Source organism: Sphaerodactylus townsendi, linkage group LG12 (genome assembly GCF_021028975.2).
Source record: "Sphaerodactylus townsendi isolate TG3544 linkage group LG12, MPM_Stown_v2.3, whole genome shotgun sequence".
Classification (NCBI taxonomy): Eukaryota; Metazoa; Chordata; class Lepidosauria; order Squamata; family Sphaerodactylidae; genus Sphaerodactylus; species Sphaerodactylus townsendi.
The window spans coordinates 39,276,445-39,301,356 of NC_059436.1; the positions used below are offsets into that span (position 1 = coordinate 39,276,445).

Genomic DNA, 24,912 nt, shown 5'->3' on the forward strand with positions numbered 1-24,912 from the left:
GAGACTCCTTACCACGCTGGAGAAGAAACTGCTATAGATTATTTCATCCCCCTGCTCAATCAAATGGGATCTCTAAATTGGATTCTACTATTTTTCCCAGGTGCAAGAGGGAAGAGGGGCAATCTCACCTGATTCGTTTCCTCAGCCCTCCCGGATTTTTGTCATGATCCCTATAAGGGCCTTTTTAGGAGTCAAAAGGGAACCATCCTCCCACATACACCAATGGAAAAGCTGGTAGATCTGACCCTCCCTCATTAACAAGCCCTGAATCACTAGCGCATGAGTCACCTAGGATGTTATCACAACCTTCTGTGATACTCCATGTATTCTCATGCAAAACTCATCCCAGGAATCTGTCTCTGGCAGTTCGGAATAAAAGATGGGTGGGGAAGAGACTGAGTTCATTGTTAAAATTTAAATGCTACTATTTGGTGGACTGTAGCCTTTAGATATTACAACCTGCTGTTATTTTGAGCGGTTTTTGAGAACTCCTTTGCCAGTATTACTACTGACAGGCAGTATATAAATATTGCAGCTAAACAAAGTCATAACAACAGATGGTTAAATAATTACAAACATAGGATAACTATATTGTTGCACGCCAGATCAATCTCCCCACCATCCACAGGCATCAACACAACGATCCATTTACCCATATTTACTCAACAGGAAGATGATCCTGAATGTAAGAGGACTCCCTAAAAATGGTATAAATTATTATTCGTGAAGATAGCTAACTTGCATGCGACTGTAAGACAACCTCCTCTTTTTTGATGGCATATCTGTGAAGAAACCTAGTCTTGTATTTGAATAAGTAAATTCCAAATTCCAAAAACCCTTCATGACATAAAGCAATTTAACAATTTACAGAATAAGTACTAGGTACATGATAGTGGAAAGTTCCTCCTCCCTTTCTCTCTCTCACACACACTCATAGTAATCAACGCACATTTAAACAATGTGCATCTTTATTTCCGGGTTACAAAAACTATCCCTTCTCAAGCATGTAACAAACAGAGATCAATATTATTTTTAAAAGATGGTTCTAGTGTCTCGTCTGATAGGCAAAGAAGGCGCTGGCGACAATAAATCCATTTGCCTTTGAGGTTCCACAAGACTCTGCTTTTTTGGCTGTGGAAGACTCAGCCCAATCCCTCACACAGAATTCCCCCTGGTTGTTATTCATTACAGCAGCTACTCACACAATTTATCATCTGTTTTTGTGGCCCATGAGGGCATGTGTGAAGTGCAAAAACTGGGTTTTTTCCCCCAAAGCCACACCTGTCTTGTGCTTCGCTGTCAGTCCCAGGATATCCTGCAGCTTCTCTTCCTCTTTTCGGATATTCTGGGTGACGAGGGACAGCTGGCTTCTTTTCTCACTGAGCTGGGCGGTCAGCTCTCCTTTCTGAATGCTCAGCTCTTCTAACAAAGATTTCACCTCCTGGAGGAAAGAACCAGCATTGTCATGCGCAAAGTAGGATTACTGTCTGTACACAAATAATTATATATACATCTAGACTAACATTTTTTAATTTCTGTCCTCTAACTGTTAAGCAGATTCCGCATGGGCCAAAAACAGTGGTGTGCAGTGGCGGAGCACCAAGGGAAAGGGGGGTGCGTTGTGCACTGGGCGCACGCCTGGGGGGTGGAAAATCGCCCCCAGCCCCTCCCCCTTCCCCCCCGTGGCACACACACACCCCGCCCCCTTCCCACACTTACCTACGTTCCTTTTCTTTTTTTAGTACTTTTTGAGGCTGAAAAAAGCGGCCTATTTACAGTTCAGGCTAAAAACTGCCTGAGGAACTACAGTTCCCAGGAGACCTTGGGGCTCACAAGGTCTCCTGGGAAGTATAGTTCGTCAGGCAGTTTTTCCCCTGAACTGTGAAGAGGCCACTTTTTTCAGCCTCAAAAAGTACTAGAAATAGAAAAGGAACATAGGTAAGTGTGGGAAGAGGGGCGGGGAAATCCCGCGGGGGGGGGGGGTGCCGTCGCGGGGGGGGGATAGGGGAGGCGGAAAAAACACACTTCGCACCGGGCGCAGTTTGGCCCAGCTACACCTTTGGCGGTGTGAAAGTGGTGTGAAAATGGTGTAAACCCTTTTACGCCGTTTTAACCCTTTTACACCGTTTTCACACTGCTGTTTTTGGCCCACGCGGAATCCATTTTAGTTTCACTTCCCATGCCCCCAGTTCCCATTTCCGTTGGGACAGTATCAATTAGGACTTTATGGACAAACTACTGGCATTAAGGCTAAGGGATAATTATAACCCCTGCGTAATTACCAATGCACTTCAAATGCTTGATAACCAAGCACAGCAAAATATTAGGCATGCGTACACGCATACACAACACAAACAACCACCGATGTTTGTAAAACCTTTATTTGCCACCGCTTTTCAGCCACGTCGGCCTCGCCGTCCCTGAGAGCTTCTGTGAGGTCAGCATTTTTCTGGGCAATGTTATCTTGGAGAAGATGCAGTTCTTCCTTTTTTTGACCAAGCAATCTATCCAAACTCAGCAACTCTTGCTGTTGAACTGCCATCTGCAAAAAATTGGACAAACGAAAAGGGAGAAAGCCAATCATATCCATAGTGGCCATACACTCAGGGGGCCGCTCCTCACTACTTTGTCCCTGACGGGATTGGAATGACGGACCAGTGAGGGAGCTACTGCCATTTATAGATGCAATACTTACCCTGTGGCTGAGAAGCAGCCAATTCTTTAACTTTGCGATGCAGCGTGGTTTTCCTGTTTACACCATTCTTTTTCCCCTGCCGTTTTTTGCTTCCTTTTCCCAGCTGATCTGCCATTTTGTCCACCCCCTGCCTCTTTGTTTTTGTTGCCATGCAACCTCCATTTGAGAGGTTACCTGCTGCCTTTTGGGTGGGGGCATCTTTTGCCTAGCAACAGATAGCTGAAAAGCCTTGTAAATTTCACTGGGTCCATCTTCAGTCTATCACACCAGTCGATCACACACATGAAAAAAAGCCAGCATGGGGAACCTCCCCAAACCTTTTGATTGTCCTGGAATGGTGGCCAGTAGAGTGAGAGGAACTACTATGGGATGGGTAAGGGAAGGTGAGGAGAAGCAGGAAAAACCAAGGAATGGCTGACACATATGGATCTCCTTTGCTTTCTCTGCAAAGGCAGCTTTTGGAAACCACATGGAATCTCTGAGGAAAACGTGCGGTTCTCTGACAGTGGGTTGACTGCTGGAGCGTGTGCCTAACCAAGAATCAAAAAGGGAATGTATGCTCCTAGCGCAGGAGGTCACAAGTGCATAAATGGCCTATGAGTCTGATTAGCATCAACCACAACATCTGCATTTCAGGGAAGGATGAATCAAGCCAGAGATTCCGCGCAACGAACTGTGCTCACCTCATCCTTCAGTCTCTCCAGCTCACTTTTCTTGCTCTGTAAAATACTTTCTGCTTCTCTAAGTATCTGAAGATGATGGTCTTCGTTACCTTCCGCAACTTGTATATCTGCCTGCAGCTTCTGAAGGCTAGAAAAGCATGTCAGGATTAAAATAAAATTTTGAGAACATGCATGTAACACTGTAATCCCATGCAGCTTGATTAAAGGGCTGGGCGAGCCAGGAACATACTGTTAGCTCTCTCACCAGTACAGCAGATCAGAACCTGAACAGGAAGTTATTAATGAGCCTTCAGGCATGAACTCTGTAGGAAGTCGTGGCCAGTCTGTTACTGTTTCTGCCTCAGAGCTTTTGCTGAGATATGGCAATAACACTGTGGTTCATCCTGTGGGGCTACTGTAAGGATTCTTAATGTACTGTCAAAGGCTTTCACAGCCAGAATCACTGAGGTTCTGTGTGGTTGCCGGGCTGTATGGCATCTTCAGAGGATCCTCTGAAGATGCCAGCCACAGATGCAGGCGAAATGTCAGGAGAGAATGCTGTTAGAACACGGCCGTACAGCTCAGAAACCACTCAGAACCTCAGATTCTTAATATATTTGAAACAATATTGAAACCGCCTTTGAAACAACGATCCTAAATGTTCCGGGGCCTTTGTATCTGCCGGATCACCTCTCCAAATATGCTCCCCAAAGGGCATTACATTCAGCAAATAACAACTTAGTGGTGATCCCTGGTCCAGAAGTAGTCTGCCTGTCCTTGATCAGGGCCAGGGCCTTTTCAGCTGTTCTGCCTGGTGGAATGCTCTGTTGAATGAGACCAGAGCCCTGTGGGACCTAGGAAAGTTCTGCAGGGCTTGCAAGATGGAGCTATTCCACCAGGCCTACAGTTGAAGACAGCAATAGTATTCCATCTATTCTGACCTCCCCTTCCCCTTCCTTTTTTTGTCTCCCTTTTCCCTTCCCCTTTTTCCTTTTACCCTCCGACATGAATGGATGTGGGGGCTTAGTTTCAACTACTCTCCCACAAACTTATTTTATGGTACCAGATTTGTTGGATTGATTTCACTGTGTTTATATAGAACGTTGTATGATGCCCTGAGCCCTTGATCGTATTAATCTCATGAAACAATTAAAAATAATAACAAAAAGTGGATGTTAGTAGTAGCCTCATCCACTGGGAAGGGAGTTCACATGCAGCACTGCCTGATCTTCCAGTCATGGATGCCAGACACATATGGTGCTGTTGTGGGGCACCTGGATCACGGCCCAGAGTGCTGGTGGCCGCTGAGATCAGCCCAGAAAAAAAGGAAGGGGAAAAGTTGAGACAAAAACAAGAAGATTTGATGGGGTGCCAGGTGAAGATAACGGTTGTAGCTCTCGCCTCCCTTCCCTTTTCTATTTCCTCTTCTTCCCTTTAAACAAGAAAAGTTTCTTTATAGCACCAAATATGAATAGGGAGAAGTGAGGGAGAAGTGTTCTTGATGGCAGTTCCCCAAATTCAGAAATCTTTCATCAGTGGCGACAGAGGTATTTATTTGTGAGTCCATAAATATGTCTGACTGGGCACTATGCAAATTTAAACTGTTTTTTATGCACCCAGGCTTGATAGACTGCCTTAAGTAGCTTGCCTTTCCGTCAGTATTTCAATCTTCTGGCTCAGCGACTGGAATTCAGAATCTTTTGCTGACACAACTTCGTTGATTTCCTTCAGGATACCTTCTTGTTCCATCTTGTGCTGCTCTAAGTCCTTTGCATCTGCTTGAAGCAACCTGAAATGAAGTCACAAAGGCCTTTATAGTACAGCTTGCTTGAAAGAAGGGCCAGGCTGAAGTTCTGACTTTTCTTTTTTTTTTTTTGAAAAAAAAAATCTAGGCCTACTGCCAGTTGGCTTCACTGGTTGTGCCCCCCATTCTCTCTCTGGTCACAGGTGCTGGGTGGGAGAAGTGAGACAGAGGAAGCAATCAGGACACACACACACACACGCAAGGCAAGGTCTTCTCCAGCAGCTCTCCTTTACTGCCTTTATTACAATTCATATCCCATACTGGCTAGCTGTCCTTAACCTTTCCAGTTTCGGCCCGGCCTGGTGAAACACGGTTGAATTAGACACTTGCCCAGTGAGATTTATAGCAGTTCAGCAGACCTATGGTTGAGGACACAACAGTTTTCACCTTCCCTTCCCTTCCCTTCCCTTGCCTCCCCTCCCCATTCTTTTTCCTCTGTTAACTTTTCTCCCCTTCATTGTTTATACTATTTATATTTTTTTATTTCTTCAAAAGTACCCTTCTCTTTAGGGTATATTACATAGTTTAGGGCTCCATAAAATCAGGACCGTGTTGTATGTTATACGACTTCATCTTTGAAAACAATGGTATAAATCACTTTGAGCACATTGTGGCAGGGGAGAGCAGTCTATCAGTTTAATAAAACAAATAAATAATCCGGGGAGGGGCGTCTAGTGGGGACTAAGAGCATGCCCCTACTGTAGCCACACTCAGAGCAAATAACTGCACGTGTATAGAAATATATATATTTTAAAAATTACAAGAAAGCAATAAACATTGAATAGCACTAAAACTAAAGCAACGACAGCAAAAGCAAACATTCCACCCTTAAAAGACTCACAGTAAAATGGATCGTGTTAAGCAGCCTGTAGTAGGGGAAAGAATTGTAGCAATGTTGATCTCAAACAAAAACAATAGGAAAAAAACCACACACATACTTAATTCAACAAAGCATCAGGAGTCTGAAAGCACTGACAAGGAAATGAGTAAGGAGGCAGAAACCACGGCAAGCAGGAGAATCAGGTAAGACTGACCTCCCCCCCCCCCGCCCGCCCCACTTGACCCAGCAAAAAGCTCATAAGATCCAAACCGGAGTGGCTCTCTCTCTATATATACATCCAAACAATGTGATTTAGCACAGCCCTTGTGTACCTTAGTTGCTGATTTGCCTTTACAAGCCTCACTGCCATCTCCTGAGCGCGTCGCTCAAGCTCCTCGGCTTCTTTTTCAGTCCGAGTCAAGTGTTGTTTGGCACGGTTGTATTTCTGAATTGTGTCTTTGGTCTAGAATGGTAAAAATAAATGTCTTCCAGCATTCTGAAAAAAACTGGAATTCCTGTCCCTTACACTACTAGAATAAGGTGGCTTTTATCTTTTTATATGTAGTTACAGAGCACTTGCTTTGTCTCAAACACATTGTTAGCCCTCACATGCAGTAGTTTAGTCAGAGATCTCCACACTCCTACAGTCATGACAATGATTTGCAGAAGTTAGGCTGTACTGGTAAGATCTTGAGGAGTTTTGGCTATGGTGGAGGTAGAAGAACTGAAGGAAAGTGCACCTCTCCCATCCTCATCATGTGACCTCAGGCACTGGGGGAGGGGGAGGGAGGGCATTTCAAGCCAGCTAGTTAGCATCAAAAAGCTTTCTATTCTACCATGGCTGGCCTGCATGTATGCACAGACCCGATGTGGGCCTGCACAGTGAACCCACAAAAATTAAGGTGCTTACAGGCTGAAGATTCTACTGGGCCTTCTAAATGACTCTGAGGCCCTTTCCACACTGCAACGGTGTGAGGGTGCATCGGCGTAAAAGACGCCGATGCACCCCCCCTGGACCGTTTGCGTGGACGGTCCCGGGAGGGCGGCAGGTGGCGGCGCAGCCTTCGGACAGGCTGCGCTGTCCCTGAAAGCTTACCTCGTCTCCTGGCCTCTGGCTCGTCGCAGAGGCCAGGGGACACACCCCCACAGGCTGGAGCGACGGCTCTAGAGTTGCAGGCCAGGGGGGCATGTCCCCTGGCCTCTGCGATGAGCCGGAAGCCAGGAGACAAGGTAAGCTTTCAGGGATGGTGCGGGGGACATGGCGCCTTCCAGCCGGAAGCCGCTGTTTCCAGAAAACCTCACTCGGGGAGCGAGGTTAGGAAACAGCAGCTTCACGCCACTGGAGGGGAGCGAGGGTGGCGCTGCTGAAATACAGCAGCACCCCCATGCGAACAGCTCCCGAGGGACAGCGTTTTTGCCATCCCTAGGGGGCTGTTTTTGGCACGTGCGGAAAAGGCCCATGATTTTAAAATGTGATTAAAAGCCAACAGAATTACTTTTCCTCGAGTGTTTTCAAGTTCATTTTCTGCTTCAGCAAGAAGTCTGTCCGCCTCCCGGAGTTCCGCTCGCCGCTTCAGAAGAGTTTTTTCTACGCATTCGATTTCATCTGCAATGTCTTCTTGATGCTGGAGAGATTTCTCCAACTCCAGCTCTGCAATGAGGCTGTTCGTGTGCCCATCAATGAAGTCCCTGAGAATACACAACACTGTGAAGTCAACGTAGAATATATACAGGGGGCAAAAAGTGTAACTGGTAGGCAAGGCAAAAGAGGTGATCTCTGTGCAGCAGAGGAAGTGGGCTGTAGCCGGCCTTGAAATGTTTACTCCAGAAAATGTTTGCATGCAAGAAGCGTGGGGAGGAGGCAGGAGAACCGCCAAAGATTTCCTAGGGGTGCAGTAAGTGTGCTATGAAACTGTGAGCTGAACACCCAGCTATATGTGATGATGCTGGATGAAGATGGAGAACTTTACTATTTATGCATTTATTATTTAAATTCATTTAAATAATATTAGCAATGTACATTATTAAAAAAAAACAAGGTTAGCAAAACTGTCAGCCCAATGGCTTCTGAAGCGCCCTTTAAAACAAATAACTAGGTCAGTCAACAATAACTCAAACTATCACTAGCAATAACAACAAAAAGCACACTCTACTTAATAAGGAAAACAAGCATTTGGGGAAAACAATGGACCAGGTGGACACACATCTCAGGAAAAGGCCTGGGTGAATAGAAAGCTTTTCACCTAGCTCCTAAAATTGGAGAGGCTAAGGGTTAGAAATTCTGGAAGACAGGTGTCAATGCAGAAAAAGTCTTATCACTAAAAGTGGGATTATGTAAAAAACTGCCTCTGCAGACAACCTTAATTAATGAACAAGTGCAAATGGAAGCTTTAAATACCATGACCTGTAATATAAATTGTGACAGAAAGTGAATAGGAGCTCTTTCAACGTTCACAAGAAGCATTCCTTGCCACTGTACAGTTGTGCCAAAAGAACTTTATGAACAGTCTGTATTAGAATACTGGCCTCTGATGGCTCTAGGATGGTATCCACACAGTGTTTGCCCAAGTACTTGTGGACAGAAAAAAAAACTTAAGAGATTCACTCAGGGCACTTTTGCACATGCAGAATAATGCACTTTCAATCCACTTTCAATGCACTTTGCAGATGGATTTTGCTGTGCGAAATAGCAAAATCCACTTGCAAACAATTGTAAAGTGCATTGAAAGTGCCCTTAAATGTGACAAAACATCCGTACTTGCGTTTACTTCGTTTCTGGGCTGCCCTATTCAACTCTGCTACTTCATGCCTCAGCTCTTCTCTTTCATTCAAAAGGTCTTCGATGTCATCGTACAATTCTTCCCTGTTGTGATTATGGTCACCATCTTGCCTCTGACACTTTAACTGATCCAATGTATTTTTTAGTCTTGAGATTTCACTCTCCTGCAGTAGATAAACAGTGTAATGAGGAAGGATCTTACAAAAAAAATCACATTTTCTAGGGCAGATACATTTTCAACATGGTCATCTGCTGTTGCAGCAAGCACAAAACATCTAAAGAGAAAACATATCTAAAAACATATAGTGGCACATAGCACACACCCACTGGGGCTATACTACTCTCTGTGTGTTTACGGATATATTCACTTCATCCTCAGATTATGTGACATACAATATTTGGACATGCATTGGGGAAAATACTACTTTTAAAAACTTACAGAGTGCTCTTATATATTTGAAGATGTCTTTCCATGTTTCCTAGCAACAGTAAGAGCACCAAACAGAGATGTTTTCACTACCTACATTTTATTTTGATTCAGTTCCTTGGATTTTGCTTATACAGTTTTGGCAAACATACACAGATAAAAGTAGCTAGATTAGAGTCCAGAAGCACCTTAGAGACCAGCAAGATTTTTAGGTACACGCTTTCAAGAGTCAAAGTTCCCTGCTGAAAATATTTTCACATCTACATTTTCCAGCCAAGAACATACACTGCAGAGTGGGATATATCAAATGATAACTTGTGACATCTTAAAGACTTATTGTGGTGCAAGATTTCCTGGGCCAGAGAAACAAAGCTTCTGTTGCAGAGAATCTGTTAGTCACTCAAGTGTCACAAAATTCTCTGCTGGTTCTGTTCCACCACACTAACATATATACTCCTTTGGAATGTACCAAAATGCGACCTTGTTCTCTTCCACTCTGTACAAAATACATTGATCTCTTCTTTGTTTGAAAATGAGCAAGCATTCACGGGGAAAAGGGGTTGATTTACAACATTAGGACCAGTTTGTTTAATATATAAACTATGTATTCTTTTGGTTGTGGTGGATTTTCCGGGCTGTATGGCTGTGGTTTGGTAGATCTTGTTCCTAACGTTTCGCCTGCATCTGTGGCTGGCATCTTCAGAGGTGTATCACAGAGAAAAGTCTGTTTCACACTGTAACTAGTGAGAAGGAAAAGTTTAGTGGGGTGTATTGTCCGTGTCGCAGGGTAGGGAACCAATCAGTAAGTGTTTGGGTGGAACTTGCTATGCAAAGGTGTGGTTGAGTGCATTGTATTGTGGGTGGGGTTATCAGTCCATTTTTTAAGTATTGGGAGCCAACTTTGCAAATTTTCAGAGTCTCTTCTTTCTTGTTGAAGTTTGTGAATTTCTTGGTGTTTGTGAATTTCAATGGCCTCCCTGTGCAGTCTGACATTCTTTTATTCTTTTATTCATAGAATCACCATGAGTCGTCAGCAACTTGATGGCACTTAACACACAAACAGTCTTGGATTTAGACAAAAACCCCAATTAATGTATTTGTATTGATAAAAGGAGCTATTGATAAAAGGAGCTATTCAAGAGTTCAAAGCACTTTGTATAAATATTCTCAGAAATCTTTCGCAAAACACTGTTGTAAGCCTGACCAACATTCTCTTCCCTTTACAAACGGGAAAGCTTAGGCTGAAAAGAAAAATAAACAGCAGCTTCCCTAAGGACCTCTCATCAGCTCACACCAGATCTGGAACATGGGACTTCCCAACTCTACTACACCACACCAAGGAATACGCATTGTAATGTCAAAGACTGGATTCAGAAACTTACCAAATTATGGTGCTCAGGTATGTTGCAGTGAAGGACTCCAACAGGGACAAGAGGCATTGAACTGTTAGCAGGAAGAGGGCTGTAAACTAGCTGGGCTCCCACTGGAGGCGGTCCATATACAACTGTAGAGGGGGCTAGCTGTCCTCCGCTGGCTACTGCAGGAGGAGGACCATATACCACCATTCCTGGAGGTACGGGAACCCCTTCTGGTGACAAGGCATAAATGACATGACCAGGAGGTGGTACAAAGGAAGAGGTGCCGCAAATGGAGTCTTCATGGTTCTCTAGTGTGTGGGATATAGTGAATACAATCTGTCAGAATGCCTTCTCAGACATAAAAAAGCACATATTGAGTGAAGAAAATAATATGCTATGAAAGTTTAAGTGTTTAGTTCTAAAATGACCGTTTGAGATGGTGCAGCATTTTTAAAAATCTGATGCTGCTGTTTTTACATTTAAGCATGTCTGATTTTATCATAAGGATATGCAGTTCTTTTGTGAGTCATTTCAAAATCTTCCTTTAGGCTAAGCTGACCATAAATATTAGAAGTAAATACAATTAAATAATTTTGAAAAAATTCTGGCTATCACAACACGTAACCTGTGAACCTGCCTCCCAAACAGTTAATCAAAGGCTGTCACCAGCCAAGCTTTGGGTGAAAGCAGCTACACAAATGAATGAACATGACAGGCAGCTTGCACTTGCTTTCAAAGTAAGGGTCAGCAGATGGGTCAGACACCTTAGAATGTCAAATCTACTGACATAAAATGGACCTTACTTGCAAGCAACCATGCACGGGTGTCGGCAGCTGCATGTTTTTCTACTGGCTTAGCAGTCAATGTCTCTTTTAAAAGCTAATGGAAGAAAGAAGTTCTAAATGAGTTGTTTCTCCCTTTGTTGTAGTAGAGAAACTGCCTGTGCCACGCAGCTTCTAAAAACCGAACAAACCTAATGAGGATCAAGCTGACCTACCTCCATGAGAGGGAGATTCCGGCATGCCACTTCCAACCGGTGTATATGTCCAGCAGGTTCTGGTGGTGGGGGAGACAGTAGCTTCCTTCTTGTTTGGCTTACCCTCCCCATGCCCTTTTCCCATTGGGGTGGACAGGGGACACTGGAGGCCAACTCCAGAATCTTTGGTACTCTGAGATGCAGGAGTAGATGCCTTCAAAACATCAAAACACACTATGTGACAAACCTCCCCTGCAGCAGGTCCCAAGTCAAGAGCATCCATGATGTAATACATGCAAGTCGTTCTTGTTCTTTGTGGCAGTTTGTTACCAAAGACCTTCCAGGTCTGCAGAGAGCCATTCATTCACATGGGAGACATGGCAACTAACTCTTTATTCACATGTGGCTTTCCCCTGCAACTTTTCATTTAATATTTGGGTTCTGTCTGTCTGTCTGTCTGTCTTGTTCTCATGTATGGACCCCAGGCTGTGGGAAAAGCAGCTCAGGGACAGAGTTGCTGGGGGAAAAGAGCAGATGGGGTATGGTTTAGCCACCACACCTCCCACGGAATTAGTAGATGCCCCAAATCTGTTTTTCAAAATTCAAACAAGTATTTCTAAAGAAAATATTTCCTTGTCTGATCCCTTCTCGTCAAATCATACCTGCGATGATGATGGCATGTAACACAAATGTCCTCTTTGTTTCCGCGGATCTAGCACACCAGCAAGGGTGTGATTCTGGTCCGAGATGGTGTGCTTGAGTGCTTCAATCTCATCCAGTATTTTGCCAATTTCTTCCTTGTTGCCTGTAGAAGAAAATTTTGCATTTAGGCTTATCACCTGTGGTTCGGTTTAGATTGGCATGAATCTAAGGCCTGATGGAGCCATCTGAAAGGAGGGTTCCCACCCTCTGCAGCCCCCTACAAGACCTCCTGTATCATTCACAACAATACTCCAATCTTCAAAAACAGACTTTCAAGGGGCACGGCGGCTGCAGCTGGAGAAGGGCTGCCAAGTCATCTGGCGAGCAGAACTCGGTTTATAATTATCTGGATCCCACCCACTAGAAAAGTTTGCAGAGTATTAAAATAACTCCCTGATCTAGTCTGGTCCAACTATTAGATTCCCGTCCAAATAAGAAGGCTTTGAACATAGAGTAGGCCAATAAAGATAAATAGTTTGTCACTGGTCCCAGCTCAGCAGGTGAGTTTTATTTCCTGAGCAGGTAATTGTGCAAATATGCCTCAATGATTCCAACTGAGGTTGTGTAATGGGGACATTGATTTTATATCCCATTTCATCTAGATATTATGACAGTTTAAGGACATGGACAATACCATCCCAGGCAGAGTTACATACATCTAAGCCCTATGACTTCAATAGGACTTGGAACGGTATAAATCTGTTTAGGATGGCACTGTTAGAAACAAATAATGACACATGGTGTGTTTCAAGAGATAACATATTTCTGCCACTCGGATGCTGTGACAATTCAATACTTAAAAGCTTCCGCAGTGAAAAAAAAAGAAAACGTGAAATGTTTTGCTCATGTTGAAAGGAATACTTGAGTCTTAATTTCTGTACACAGTAAAGGAAATTAAGTTGTATTGCACCAACACTTTATGGGGAGAACAGTGTGGACCTCTGAGGTATCTCAGACATTAGCAAAAACAGACCAATATCTGTTTTAGGTTATTTATTTAGGTTTAAATGGTTGAGAGCGAAAATCTGGCCAGATGGCCACAGTTAATTCAATGCCAATAATTTGTTTGAATGTGACAAATGCCAAAGCCCAGATAACGCAGAAGATGTATAACTCCCTCGCTTTCTTTTGTATGTCAGTAATTACACAAATCCTAGCTGGCTGGTTCTGGACCAGATTCCTCAGACCTTGAAATGGCTTAAGTAGGCCAGAGATTTGAACTCAAATACAGAATGTACTGCGAAGCAGCCTCTTGGGGAAACCCACCAATCATTCTCCCTTAAGTGATTTGATCACAGCAATTTCTAGTAATGTGACTGATTTGAGTTGATCCTGGTTTTGAAACCAATATTTTGCTGGCTGTTTTCACTGACTGAAATTTTTGATGCATGACTCACATTTTGGGGGGTGGGGAATAAAGAGGTCAGATATATTGCGTGAAGTTTTTAATCTCTTGCCTTAAGGAACTTAGAAGAGAAGAAGAAGAAGAGTTTGGATTTATATCCCCCCTTTCTCTCCTGTAGGAGACTCAAGGGGGCTGACAATCTCCGTTCCCTTCCCCCCTCACAACAAACACCCTGTGAGGTGGGTGGGGCTGAGAGAGCTCAGAAGAACTTTGACTAGGCCAAGGTCACCCAGCTGGCAAGTGTGGGAGTGCACAGGCTAATGTAAATTCCCCAGATAAGCCTCCACAGCTCAAGCGGCAGAGCGGGGAATCAAAACCGGTTCCTCCAGATTAGAATGCACCTGCTCTTAACCACTACGCCACTGCTGCTCCTTAGCACAATACTTAACTGTAGTACAATTAACTACAATACTTAACTGTAGTGTTATTTTTAAATAGGGACTGAATATGCACAGAAATTACTCCTGAAGCACAATCCAAGAAAAAACACAGGACAGGAAAGACGTTACCTGCCCCAGCCTGCTCTAACAGATTTCGTAGTCGGTCAATTTCTGCTTTCTGACGATTCAGCAGCTGGTTTAGCTTCTTGATCTGGTCTTTCTGAAATTCTGAGGTAGCCATTTGAGCATCAGCCTTTTCCACTTTGTACTGAAACTATTGAAAAGATAAATGGACACTTCACATTGCATGATGAAAGTCACTGGCTCAAAAATTCTGGCATGACATCTAACAAGTCACATCACAGGCCTAGCTAGGTCTTATTTTCTGAGTCATGGCCTACCTTACATAGAATATAATAGGTATAGCATGTTAGACTAAAACTGGGGAGACATGAGTACAAACCCCAGATCAGCCATCAAGTTCATTAGGCCAACCATTTTCTCTCAGGCAAAACTACCTCACACGATTGTTGTGAGGATAAAACATAGGACAGGCAAAGCATATATGCTACCTTGAGCTCCTTGGAGAAAAGTGGGGATAAAAATGTAATAGTCTGAAAGTTCACTAGCAATCACTGACCCAAACTACTCATTTCTCTGTATCAGAACACGCTTTGTCCTTGGAATGTAAACCTGCATTTGAAGAAGTCAGTGTGAGTCAAGTCCCTCACTTGCTCATACTCAAGCCTCTTGCCCCTTGGCTCAATGTTCCTTAACAAGATGCAGAGCAAGAAAAATGCTAACAAACCTGCTCCTCCTTGTCTTTCAAAAGTTTCTGCAACAATTCTATTTCTTCTTCTGCTCTGGCAAGGTCCTTCAAGGCCTGAGTGGCCTCCTTAGAGGACTTCTCCACTTCCTGAAGCTCCTAAGATTTAAAACAAAAGGGAACCTTGAACTTACCTTACATAGCTGCTTTTACGTTGCACTGGTTAAAAACAAAAAAGCTGCAGGAATGCATTCACAGTGCTGCTTTATTTTCTCATTTGAAGTAAGTCTGTTCTATATCTGTACGCTTCTAGCCTGATCTACTGTCATTGCAAATGAAGTACACTGGTACTGCTTCTCTAATAAAGCATAGTGTTCTGCTGACTCTCCCAGATACAATGCTAATTTGTCCTTTGAAGAAGCAACTAGAGCAGGGGTAGGGAACCTGCGGCTCGAGAGCCGCACGTGGCTCTTCTGCCCTTGCACTGTGGCTCCACGAGCTGAGCCGCCGGCCCCATCCTTGCCCGCCCTGCAGGCAGCAGGGCGGGCGCACCAACTGCCCACGGTTGGCTGGACCGCGCTGTGGGCTTCCCCTTTCGCCCGCCCCGTTGGAGCGGGGCAGGCGCTTTCCCGGCGGCCGGCAAGGCCGAGCCGCCGGCTTCATCCTTGCCCACCCTGCAGGCAGCAGGGCGGGCACATCCATGCGCTTCTCAGAATGAGCAGCGTAAAAGGTAAAAAAACCCTATATATATAGTGTTATCTTTATTTTAAATGTCAAAAATTATTTGCGGCTCCAAGTGTTTTCTTTTCCCATGGAAAACAGGTCCAAATGGCTCTTTGAGTGTTAAAGGTTCCCTACCCCTGAACTAGAGAATACCAGGATATGTCCGATATAGCTCAGAACCACCACCTTTAACCACCAGTGCAAGCAGCTAAAAGGAAAATGATTGAACTCTGGCCAGAGGGATGGTGTATTTCTTCTCCTCAAATTTCCCTTTTGGTATCCTTCCTGCGACAAGTTCTTCATACTCCAAGTATGTAGTCAAACTCAGTATCCATCTCATTATTTATTAACACCAAGCAAGTTGTTTTCCCATCACAATCCAGAACTGAACTTCATGCTTAAATTATAAAAGATGGATTATCAAGAGATTCACACACTACATGTGGCAACAAGAGAAATGATTTCCAAACAGTATCCAGATATACAATTCGGCACCAACTTACCACAGAACGTTCCTGATTAATTCTGTGAACAGTCCCATGAAGTGACTGGAGCTGATCTTTGGCAGCACAGAGTTCTGCTGTTGCCTGTTTATCCGAAGTAGATATTGCTTGTTTTAACTCTTCCAGTTCTGTACTGATGCCAAGCAGCTGCCTTTGTGACCTGGCATCTTCTGCAATTTTCTGAAAGAAGCAAAGTATTATTCAAAGGACCTGACAAAGTTTGAGATCAAATTAGCTGCATTCAGGCCCCTATGCACACATATCACCTGCCCTTGAAAACAGCAAACCGCGCCTGTTCCGTGAACTTGCAGTATCAGAGGTCAGTCAACTAGGGGTGCAGAACAGGTCCTCTCAGTTCCTGCCCCCAAGACCAGGGATACCCAACTCTGGTGCCCCAGATGGCGCCCCAGATAGTTGGACACCCCTGCCCTAGACCATCAAACTCATTGTCTTCTGAGATTCATTTGGTCCTTTCCTTCCTGATTGTAGACACTCTGTTAAGATCTGCCTGTTCTGGAGGGGTTTTGGAACAGCTTTTTGTGCTAATTTTCTTTATAATGGGTTTTTTAAAAAACTGACTGGTTATTATCTATATGGCTGGTCTGGGATTTTCGTTTTTACATGCTGTAACAGTTTCCACGTTATGTGTTTTTTGTTTTACATGTTGTGACAATTTGGATCCTAAATCTTCTATCCACTACTTTTTCTCCAGTACTGAAAGAGTTTCTTCAGCACATGAAACATTCTGAAGGAGAAAGTCTTAGATTAAGATATGCCAGAAGGATATCATAGGATCCAGCCCTTTATCTTTTGTAAGTCGCTCTGAGTATTTATCATAGTGGAAAGGCAGGGTATAAATACTCTAAATAAAACTGTTATATAAGAGAGGTAGCATCAGTTTTCTTGTCTTCCTTTTTGCCATGGATTCACATTAAATATACTGAAAACAGTTAGGTACTTTTATGGGGCTTATTCAGAAGCATACATCCATGCTATTTGTGTAGGTTTTAATAAATGCTGTTCTACCTTGTTCTCCAAGTCTTCTAGCTGAGCAAGAATTCTTTCTTTCCCTTCCTCAGCATCTTGTAGCTGTTGATCGGTGAGGGACTGGATTTCTTCCATGCCCTTCAGCTTTTCGGTTAGTTTCAAGATCTCATTCTCTAGCTTCCGAACTCTGTTTTCATTCTGCCTCTTCTCAGATTTAATCTGGAGTTGAAATGCAGGGAACAAAAGAAAGATGATGTGTTCTGTTTCCAGCTACTTTGCTGGTGCCTGCGACATTCCTAGAAAACGAAGGTGAGCGGCATGTAGTAATTTTTGCCAAGGCCTCTGCTCTTTAGTCTCCTGTTGCTAACCATTAAAAAGGTCCTGTTCCAGGATAGCATTTAGAACATAGATGTCAAACTTGCAGCCCTCCAAATGTTATGGATGACAGTTCCCATCATACCCTGCCAGGATCATGCTGGCAGGGGATGATGGGAACTGTAGTCCATAACATCTGGAGGGCTGCGAGTTTGACACCTATGATTTAGAAGGTATGCCACAGAAAGACAGCACAGTGCCACAAGTGTTCATAGCATTTCTGTTCCATAGGCAAAAAAAAAACACAGCCCCTGCCTCCCAGGAGTTCATCACCAACCTATCCACACGCCGAGCTCTTCGGACAATACCTTGCTCTGTGTCCCCCTGTTGTCAGAGTTGTGTAAGATGAATACAGGGGGCAGGACATTCTTGGTGGTGATACCTAGACTACGCAGCTGCCTGTCCAGGAAGCCTTACTCAAGTCCCTCTCTACTAGTCTTCAGCTGCCTCTTAAGATGATGTTTTCCACTCGGCATTTGGTGCTACAATTAATTTGGGGTTTTCTGTTCAATTGAATGCTTTTCCACTCTCCTGGGTCTTGAGAGTTGCTTGCCTCATTGCTAATTTTATTAATCATCCTAATTTTATTATTCAAAACTGTATTTATGTTTTACATTTGTTTGCCGCTTTGTGGGCTAGCAGGTCAAAATAGGGGGGGGGGGGGGATAAAACAAATAATTCACATCCAGCAAAGAAGAATGAATGTGAGAAAATATCTCCTGATTGGACTCTGATATCAGGAGTTAATGACCCCCCTCCCCACAAAAAACAATCCTTTTCAATCTATCCAGAAATTATAACAAATGGAGTATCCAGTTCCATAATTATCCTGTGAACCATTCAATGCTGAGTAGTGCTGCTCATATGAGACTTCTTATTTAAGACAGCTAACCTGCAGCCTGCACGACCATTGCAACTCTCTAACACTCAGCTATCCAAGAGGGCCACAACACAGTGGTCATACCAAATGTACTCATATAAATGTAACTAAGAATGCATGCAAAATAACCATCTAACTCTGTCAATGCACTCCCCACAGCTATAATGCAAATGAAAAGTGACCTTTTGTCACCCCTTTGTGTAATCTGCAATTGTCTTACTTTGGCTTCTGCAGCCTTGTTGCAGGCCAGTCTGGAGCTCTCTTGCGCCTCTTCCAGCCTAGCTTGCTGAGAAGCCATCTCCTTCTGCAGCTCCTTTGCTCTGGCCTGTGCTGCTTTATTTTCCTGCTGTGAATGAGCAAGGATCTCAGCAAACTCCGTCTGAAGATCTGCGAGGCTTTCCCCTAAAACATCCTCTGAGTTATGTGGCCTAAAACAATCAGGCAGAACAAAAAAGAGATATAGGCCCCTTCCGCACACGCAAAATAATGCGTTTTCAAACCATTTTCACAACTGTTTGCAAGTGGTTTTTGCCATTCTGCTCAGCTTCAAAGAGCACTGAAAGCAGTTTGAAAGTGCATTATTCTGCATGTGCGGAATGAGCCATAGAGAAAGGAGACAGTTAAGAAAAACTGTTGGTTAAGGTTATCATCAATAACATATGGCCTGCATCACAGACACAAAAGAGAGGACATCCTAATAGGGAAAGGTGCAATATGGAAGTGGCAGGCAGGTGAAACAGACTTAACCCTCCTCTGCCCACTTCTTATGTTTACACTATTTTTCCTCAGTTGTTTTTCTACTGTCACAACAAACATGCATTGGGGAATACCTGCTGAAAGAGAGAACTTCGGGGAAAAAATAATGGGTAGTATAGGGTCTATACTTTTTGTGTGTTCAACAAAAACTTGGACTATCAGACTACCCCTAAACTGCTTCAAGAAGGAAGATTCTTTCAATGACACAAAAAGAGAGGTATCTACAGAGCCCACCAAATGTAAGCTTGGGAGATGGGAGATGTTTGCTTCAAAACCCAGCCTAGAACTGGTTACCTTGTCTGACAATGTGGCTGAGTTTAGCACATGGTAGACCGGTAGCCAATATAAGAACATAAGAACAAGCCAGCTGGATCAGACCAGAGTCCATCTAGTCCAGCTCTCTGCTACTTGCAGTGGCCCACCAGGTGCCTTTGGGAGCTCACATGCAGGATGTGAAAGCAATGGCCTTCTGCGGCTGTTGCTCCCGATCACCTGGTCTGTTAAGGTATTTGCAATCTCAGATCAAAGAGGATCAAGATTGGTAGCCATAAATCAACTTCTCCTCCATAAATCTGTCCAAGCCCCCTTTTAAATATGAGATGCAATGCCCATTCCTGTACTGATCTCTCCAGACATTACAGATAATACATGTGGTACAGTCCAAGAAAGCACCCCCAAGGGTCTGCTACACAAACTTTGTCCCGTTATTAATCTTCACATTTTCTTTTGCAGTATTTCCTTCCAGTTAGTACTGAATTGTGCAACCAGCACTGCTCATAAAGCTGCTTCTGGAAGCAACCTTGAGCTCTCTGTCGAGGTCACCTCTAAATAATTACATGATAGTTATCAATTTCAGTGACCTTAAAAGAGAAGGCTAGACAATGGAGAGAATCTTTTCCATAAATTAACTTCTGAAGTCACTTTTCAATAGTCTGCAAAGCCAGGAAATTCATCTGCTAAGGGAATTGAAAATACAGACATCTCATTGCTGCATAAACTCACAACATGAGAGTTATCCTGCCAATAGGAAAATACATCTTGCCCTTTGCACTGAGGAAGACAAAACCACGGTTTGTAGGGCAGAGACATTTCAGTTTAATACAATAGATGAGCTTCAGGTAAGGGAACATGGAAACCAGCTAGTACAGGGGTAGGGAACCTGCGGCTCTCCAGATGTTCAGGAACTACAATTCCAATCAGCCCCTACCAGCATGGCCAATTGGCCATGCTGACAGAGGCTGATGGGAATTGTAGTTCCCGAACATCTGGAGAGCCGCAGGTTCCCTACCCCTGAGCTAGTAAATGCTACCACCTTATGAGAGTGCTTGAGAAGGAGAAAAATCACTCGCTTTTAGGATGAACAAAGGGAATGTATTTATTTAGCACTTCCCAAAATTACCAGACTTCACATATATTAAGACTAGAATGACTTTTTGAGAATTCAGAGCCCTTTGTGCACATTCTCTTTAGTGCAACCTTGAATGGCCAGTATTATCACTGCCATATTGGCTTGAAGCTGGTGTATCAGTCAAGCCCCTTCAACAGGATTCTGCTCACCTGATTTCTGTTCCAGTCTGCAATTTTCTTTTCAGTTCACTCACACGAGCAGACACCTCTTCAGGATGAATTAAGTTGTTCATGGCATGATTCAGTTGGTTTTGAATATCTTTAACTTGTTGTTTCAAAAAGTTATTGTCTTTCTGCAATGAACAGGTTTGAGATCTCTGTTTTTAGTATCACATATTTCCAAAGAAATACAGGTTTTTTTCCCCTTGCTGCAACAACTGTATAAAACTATACTGGTCTGGTAACAATATAACATGGCTATTTTACTGTACCCTCTCCAGAACTGTTTTCTGGTGGAGCTAGAAGTGCAGTTACTTCAGGGGATTGTCAACACACAAAAAAAGAAGAAAGAAAGAAAGAAAGAAAGAAAGAAAGAAAGAAAGAAAGAAAGAAAGAAAGAAAGAAAGAAAGAAAGAAAGAAAGAAAGAAAGAAAGAAAGAAAGAAAGAAAGAAAGAAAGAAAGAAAGAAAGAAAGAAAGAAAGAAAGAAAGAAAGAAAGAAAGAAAGAAAGAAAGAGACAGAAAGATTATTTCCCTTGATAATTCTGGCTGAACCTGCTCAGATGTGACCCCCCATTAATTTTTAATACTTAGATTTGTACAAGAGAAAAAAGGAAGCATAGAAGCACGACTGACCTCCACTGAAGGAAATGGACACAGCCCTGTAGAGAGAGTTATATAAAAAAGGTCACACATGCTAGTTCAGAAGCAAAGGGAAAGAAAAGAAGAAAACACTTCACCTGCAGCTGTTTGAGCTTGTTATTTTCCTTCTCTTTTTCTTCCAATAACTGAACTTTGGCCAGAGCATTTTCCAAAGCTTGTCGTTCTTTGCTAAGTTCATCTTGCAGAGCAGACTGTTCCAGCTTCTCCCCAAAAGAAAAACATTCCCATTTTTAAAAACTGACAAGAGTCACTCTCCTTTCTTCTACACACAACTTAGTTTAGGAATGACTGAACAGTGCTGCTGCTGCACTACTGCACTGACTCTAGAGAGCCTCCGGCCAGTGCAAAAAGGCAACAAGCTGCAGAAACTCCCTGGTGGCCAGAAAGGCCTCCAAAGGGATACATGGACTTATACGACCGGGGGGGGGGGGTGTGTGTAAATCTGAGGCCTGTACTGGGGGCATTCCCTGTCCCCAAATCCTGGTAGAAGTGGGCTAAAGTCAGCTCCACTCCTGGAAATGCCTGTACACTGCCCCCAGCTGTGCCATATATAGCTTTAGACCAGCGTGGCCCTGTGGGGCGCAGGTTACTCCAGGTTGGGTGCTGTGTGGCACCTGTCCGTCTCCCAGTTTGCTCTCCCTGCTAGCATAAATGCCACGTACAGTGGCAGGGTGGACAAACATGCCAGCACGACCCTGCGCAGGCTCCAAAAGCCTATTCACCCCCCTGGATTGGGCTCTCAGCAAGTTTCAAAATCTTCTTGGGTCAGAAAAAAATTAAAGGCATAAGGAAAGGAAACTTCTTTTTCCATCACATTTTCTACACACCTGACTAAGCCGTTTTACTCTTTCCAATTCTTCCCTGTGTTGGCTGGCTTCGGCATCACGGGATTTCAGCTCTGCTTCCAGCTGAGCCTCATAAGTGCTTCGTTCCCCCTGGGCCTCCTGCAGGGAGTCATTGAGTTCTCGCTGCTCATGGAGAGCATGTTCAAGGTCTGCAATTTCCTGAAATCAGACATGTATTTTTGTGGCTTCGAGTTCAAATGTCTTCGAAATCCTCCATGTGACAGGCATAGGCTGTTTTACTAGGGGAGAGGGCCAGTGATCCAAAGATCTGGCAATTAGCTTCTTTCTTCCTACTTGAGAATACCTATCTGCTGCTATCACAGTAGGCTGACACCATCATCAATCCAATGTGAATGCAAGCTAGATTTATACAACCCCTACAACAATCCTGTGTCTGCATCCAGCAACAGCAGCAATGAGGACACAAGCAGTGGAAAGTAGTTAGCAGAAAGGGTGCTCAGTCTTCCTCCACTAGGGGCTACAGAGAAAAATACAACAGGCAAGGTGAAAAGGCAAGCAGTTCTGCTCGCTCCTTCTGTCTTACAAATGCATCCTCCCTTGCCTCATACGTCAGCATCAAACTCAGAACGGTGTCTGTGCTGCCATCCAAAGAGAAATGACACATGCGATGTCTTCAATCTAAAACTGGTCTTTAACTGAATGGCCCTATTCAAAGTTTGAGGAGAAATATTTGAAAGACAGTTGCCTTCAGAATTATTAATTTTTGGCATTTGGAAACACAGCTCTTCTTACATCTTACTTTTCTTAGGTTTTCTGCATCCATGGCGACTATTTCCAGCTGGCTTCTCTCACCCTCCAGCTCTTCCAGTCTTTGGAGCAATGCTTCTTTGTCCTTCCGCAATACCCTGCATTCATCACTGGTCTGTTTGGCCTGACCCTTGACACTCTCCAGATATTCTTGCAGCCCAGCAATAATTCCTTCCAGGTCTCTCTTCAGTGCGTCATTTGCTGCAATTTGGCCTGCAAGCACCAACAGAGAATGAATGAAAGGAAGGGCATTAGAAAAATAGGGAGGTTATCCATTATTTGGAGCAGAGATGATATCATTGAAGGTGTTCTTAAAACACTTCTAAAAGAGGAAATGAAACCCTTGACATCAATATCTGATGAAGTAGTTTTGCATTAATAGGGAAAATTTATACTCTGAATGTGGAGGAGGAGCCCCTGAAGCACTTCTAAATGGAGTTACCGCTGAGCTCTCATGGCTGCAGTCTGACTGTTAGTCCCTGTAGTGAACTTGTGCATTTGTAATGTGTTGTTTGGCCCTGAGGGAGAGGTTTGGCCTAAGGCCATGAGTTTCATGTCAGCATGAGAATGTGAATTGGGTCTACCCAGCTATAGTCACAATCCAAGCTGACAAATATTACCTTTATTTCATCAAGTGTGGTGCCACCCAAAGCCTCTGAATGAAGAAAACTATTTTAAGAGGTCTCTTTTACCATCTGTGAGCTGTTGTTCCAGGTCCCTGATTTCCTCGGTTTCCTTTGCAATACGAGACAGCATGTCATCCAAGCGAACTTCGAGCTGTTCGCAATGCTTGTTCATCATGTCAAGTTGCTGCTGTTTGCTTGCTTTCTGAGCCTTCACATGAGCCTGTAAGTTTTAATTAGAGGGTCATGTTTTCAAAAAAAACCCTCAAAAGTGCAACCCTAAGAACATTTTCCTGGCCATAAGCCCCACTGAATAGACCTGAGTAGGATTCTGAGTGGATCTTATTAGGACTGGTCCTTTTTTTAATAAAAAAAAAGGTAACACACATTTACTTATATTACTGTTTCTGCAGCATTCTTGTCAGGGATCTGCATTCAGACATACCTAAACCAAATTATACCTGAAGTTAACTGTTTTGACTTTGCTCAGGGACGCCCGAAATGACCCATCTCTCCCTCTAAATTCCCGGAGCAACAAAAATTTATCTCCCAGAATTCCAGGTGTGTTTCAGGAAGGCGTGGGTGTGAGGAAGGAAAGAGAGGAAGCTGGTCAGGAAACAGCTGTCCCTTGAGAAGACAGATGCTAACAGCCGATGGTCAGGTAAACCTGTCCTCCAACTATGGCAGTTTACATTTTAAAAAGGAAAGAACTGAATTCATTCCACATTTAGCATGCCAGCCAGGTCTCTGCTGGAGGCTCCCCACCGCTGCAGGCATCAGAGGCCGCAGAATCCACCTGCCCAGCCAGAAAATGGCAAGTGGAATTCTTTGAGGCTTGGCCATTGCAGCAAACACCCCACCTCAGGGGTTTAATTTTTTAATTAGTAATTGAATGGTATTGTATCAATAAGAAGTATAACAATATGTGTACCAGGTTCTTGGAATTCCTTGCTTTCTTTTTTTCCTTCTTTCTTGTCAAGTCTCTAGCTCCTTCCACTGAAGAGATATATCTTTTTCTTTTTTACCATTTCCACAACAGGGAGCTAGCCAATTTTATCAATATAATGCCATTTAAAAATATTTTTAAAAATCCCCTAGCAGAGGGGGAGGAAACTACCACTGCAATAACCAAGCCTTGCAGGAGGGCAGGAGCCTACTAGCTTGCCTGCCATTTTCCTGCTGTGTGGCAGGCTCTGCTTGCCTTCAATGCCAGTAGCAGGGGAAAACCTCCAGTGAATGAAACACTGACATGGTTCGTCTAGGGCTGGCTTCCTGCCTTTCCTTCCCCACTCCTGCTGCCTTGGGGGAAGGGATATGACAAAAACAAAAGCATTGAATTTTCCAGACATGGGGGGGAAATCCTGAACTTGTAACAACACTTCTGGAAAAAAAATCAAGTTTATGATAACAGCGTACTCTTTGAAATATCAGCATAATGAAAATAGTGCCT

The 24,912-nt window shown here is 43.7% G+C and overlaps 1 protein-coding gene across 4 annotated transcripts in view; it reads right to left on the reverse strand.

The window, feature by feature from the left end:
• Positions 1-24,912, reverse strand: part of CNTRL (centriolin) — a 59,948-nt gene that overhangs the window by 13,225 nt on the left and 21,811 nt on the right. For all 4 annotated transcript variants that reach the window (XM_048513392.1, XM_048513393.1, XM_048513391.1 and 1 more), the window contains 20 exons: positions 23,532-23,685; positions 22,832-23,052; positions 22,054-22,230; positions 21,304-21,426; positions 20,556-20,698; positions 18,463-18,670; positions 17,027-17,206; positions 16,001-16,180; positions 14,817-14,933; positions 14,138-14,282; positions 12,184-12,326; positions 11,543-11,735; positions 10,570-10,853; positions 8,740-8,924; positions 7,478-7,670; positions 6,314-6,444; positions 5,006-5,146; positions 3,379-3,505; positions 2,378-2,542; positions 1,282-1,441 (listed from right to left, as the gene is read on the reverse strand). In XM_048513392.1, the coding sequence (XP_048369349.1) occupies positions 1,282-1,441; positions 2,378-2,542; positions 3,379-3,505; positions 5,006-5,146; positions 6,314-6,444; positions 7,478-7,670; positions 8,740-8,924; positions 10,570-10,853; positions 11,543-11,735; positions 12,184-12,326; positions 14,138-14,282; positions 14,817-14,933; positions 16,001-16,180; positions 17,027-17,206; positions 18,463-18,670; positions 20,556-20,698; positions 21,304-21,426; positions 22,054-22,230; positions 22,832-23,052; positions 23,532-23,685 (3,370 nt within the window). The remainder of the gene's footprint in view (positions 1-1,281; positions 1,442-2,377; positions 2,543-3,378; positions 3,506-5,005; positions 5,147-6,313; positions 6,445-7,477; positions 7,671-8,739; positions 8,925-10,569; positions 10,854-11,542; positions 11,736-12,183; positions 12,327-14,137; positions 14,283-14,816; positions 14,934-16,000; positions 16,181-17,026; positions 17,207-18,462; positions 18,671-20,555; positions 20,699-21,303; positions 21,427-22,053; positions 22,231-22,831; positions 23,053-23,531; positions 23,686-24,912) is intronic.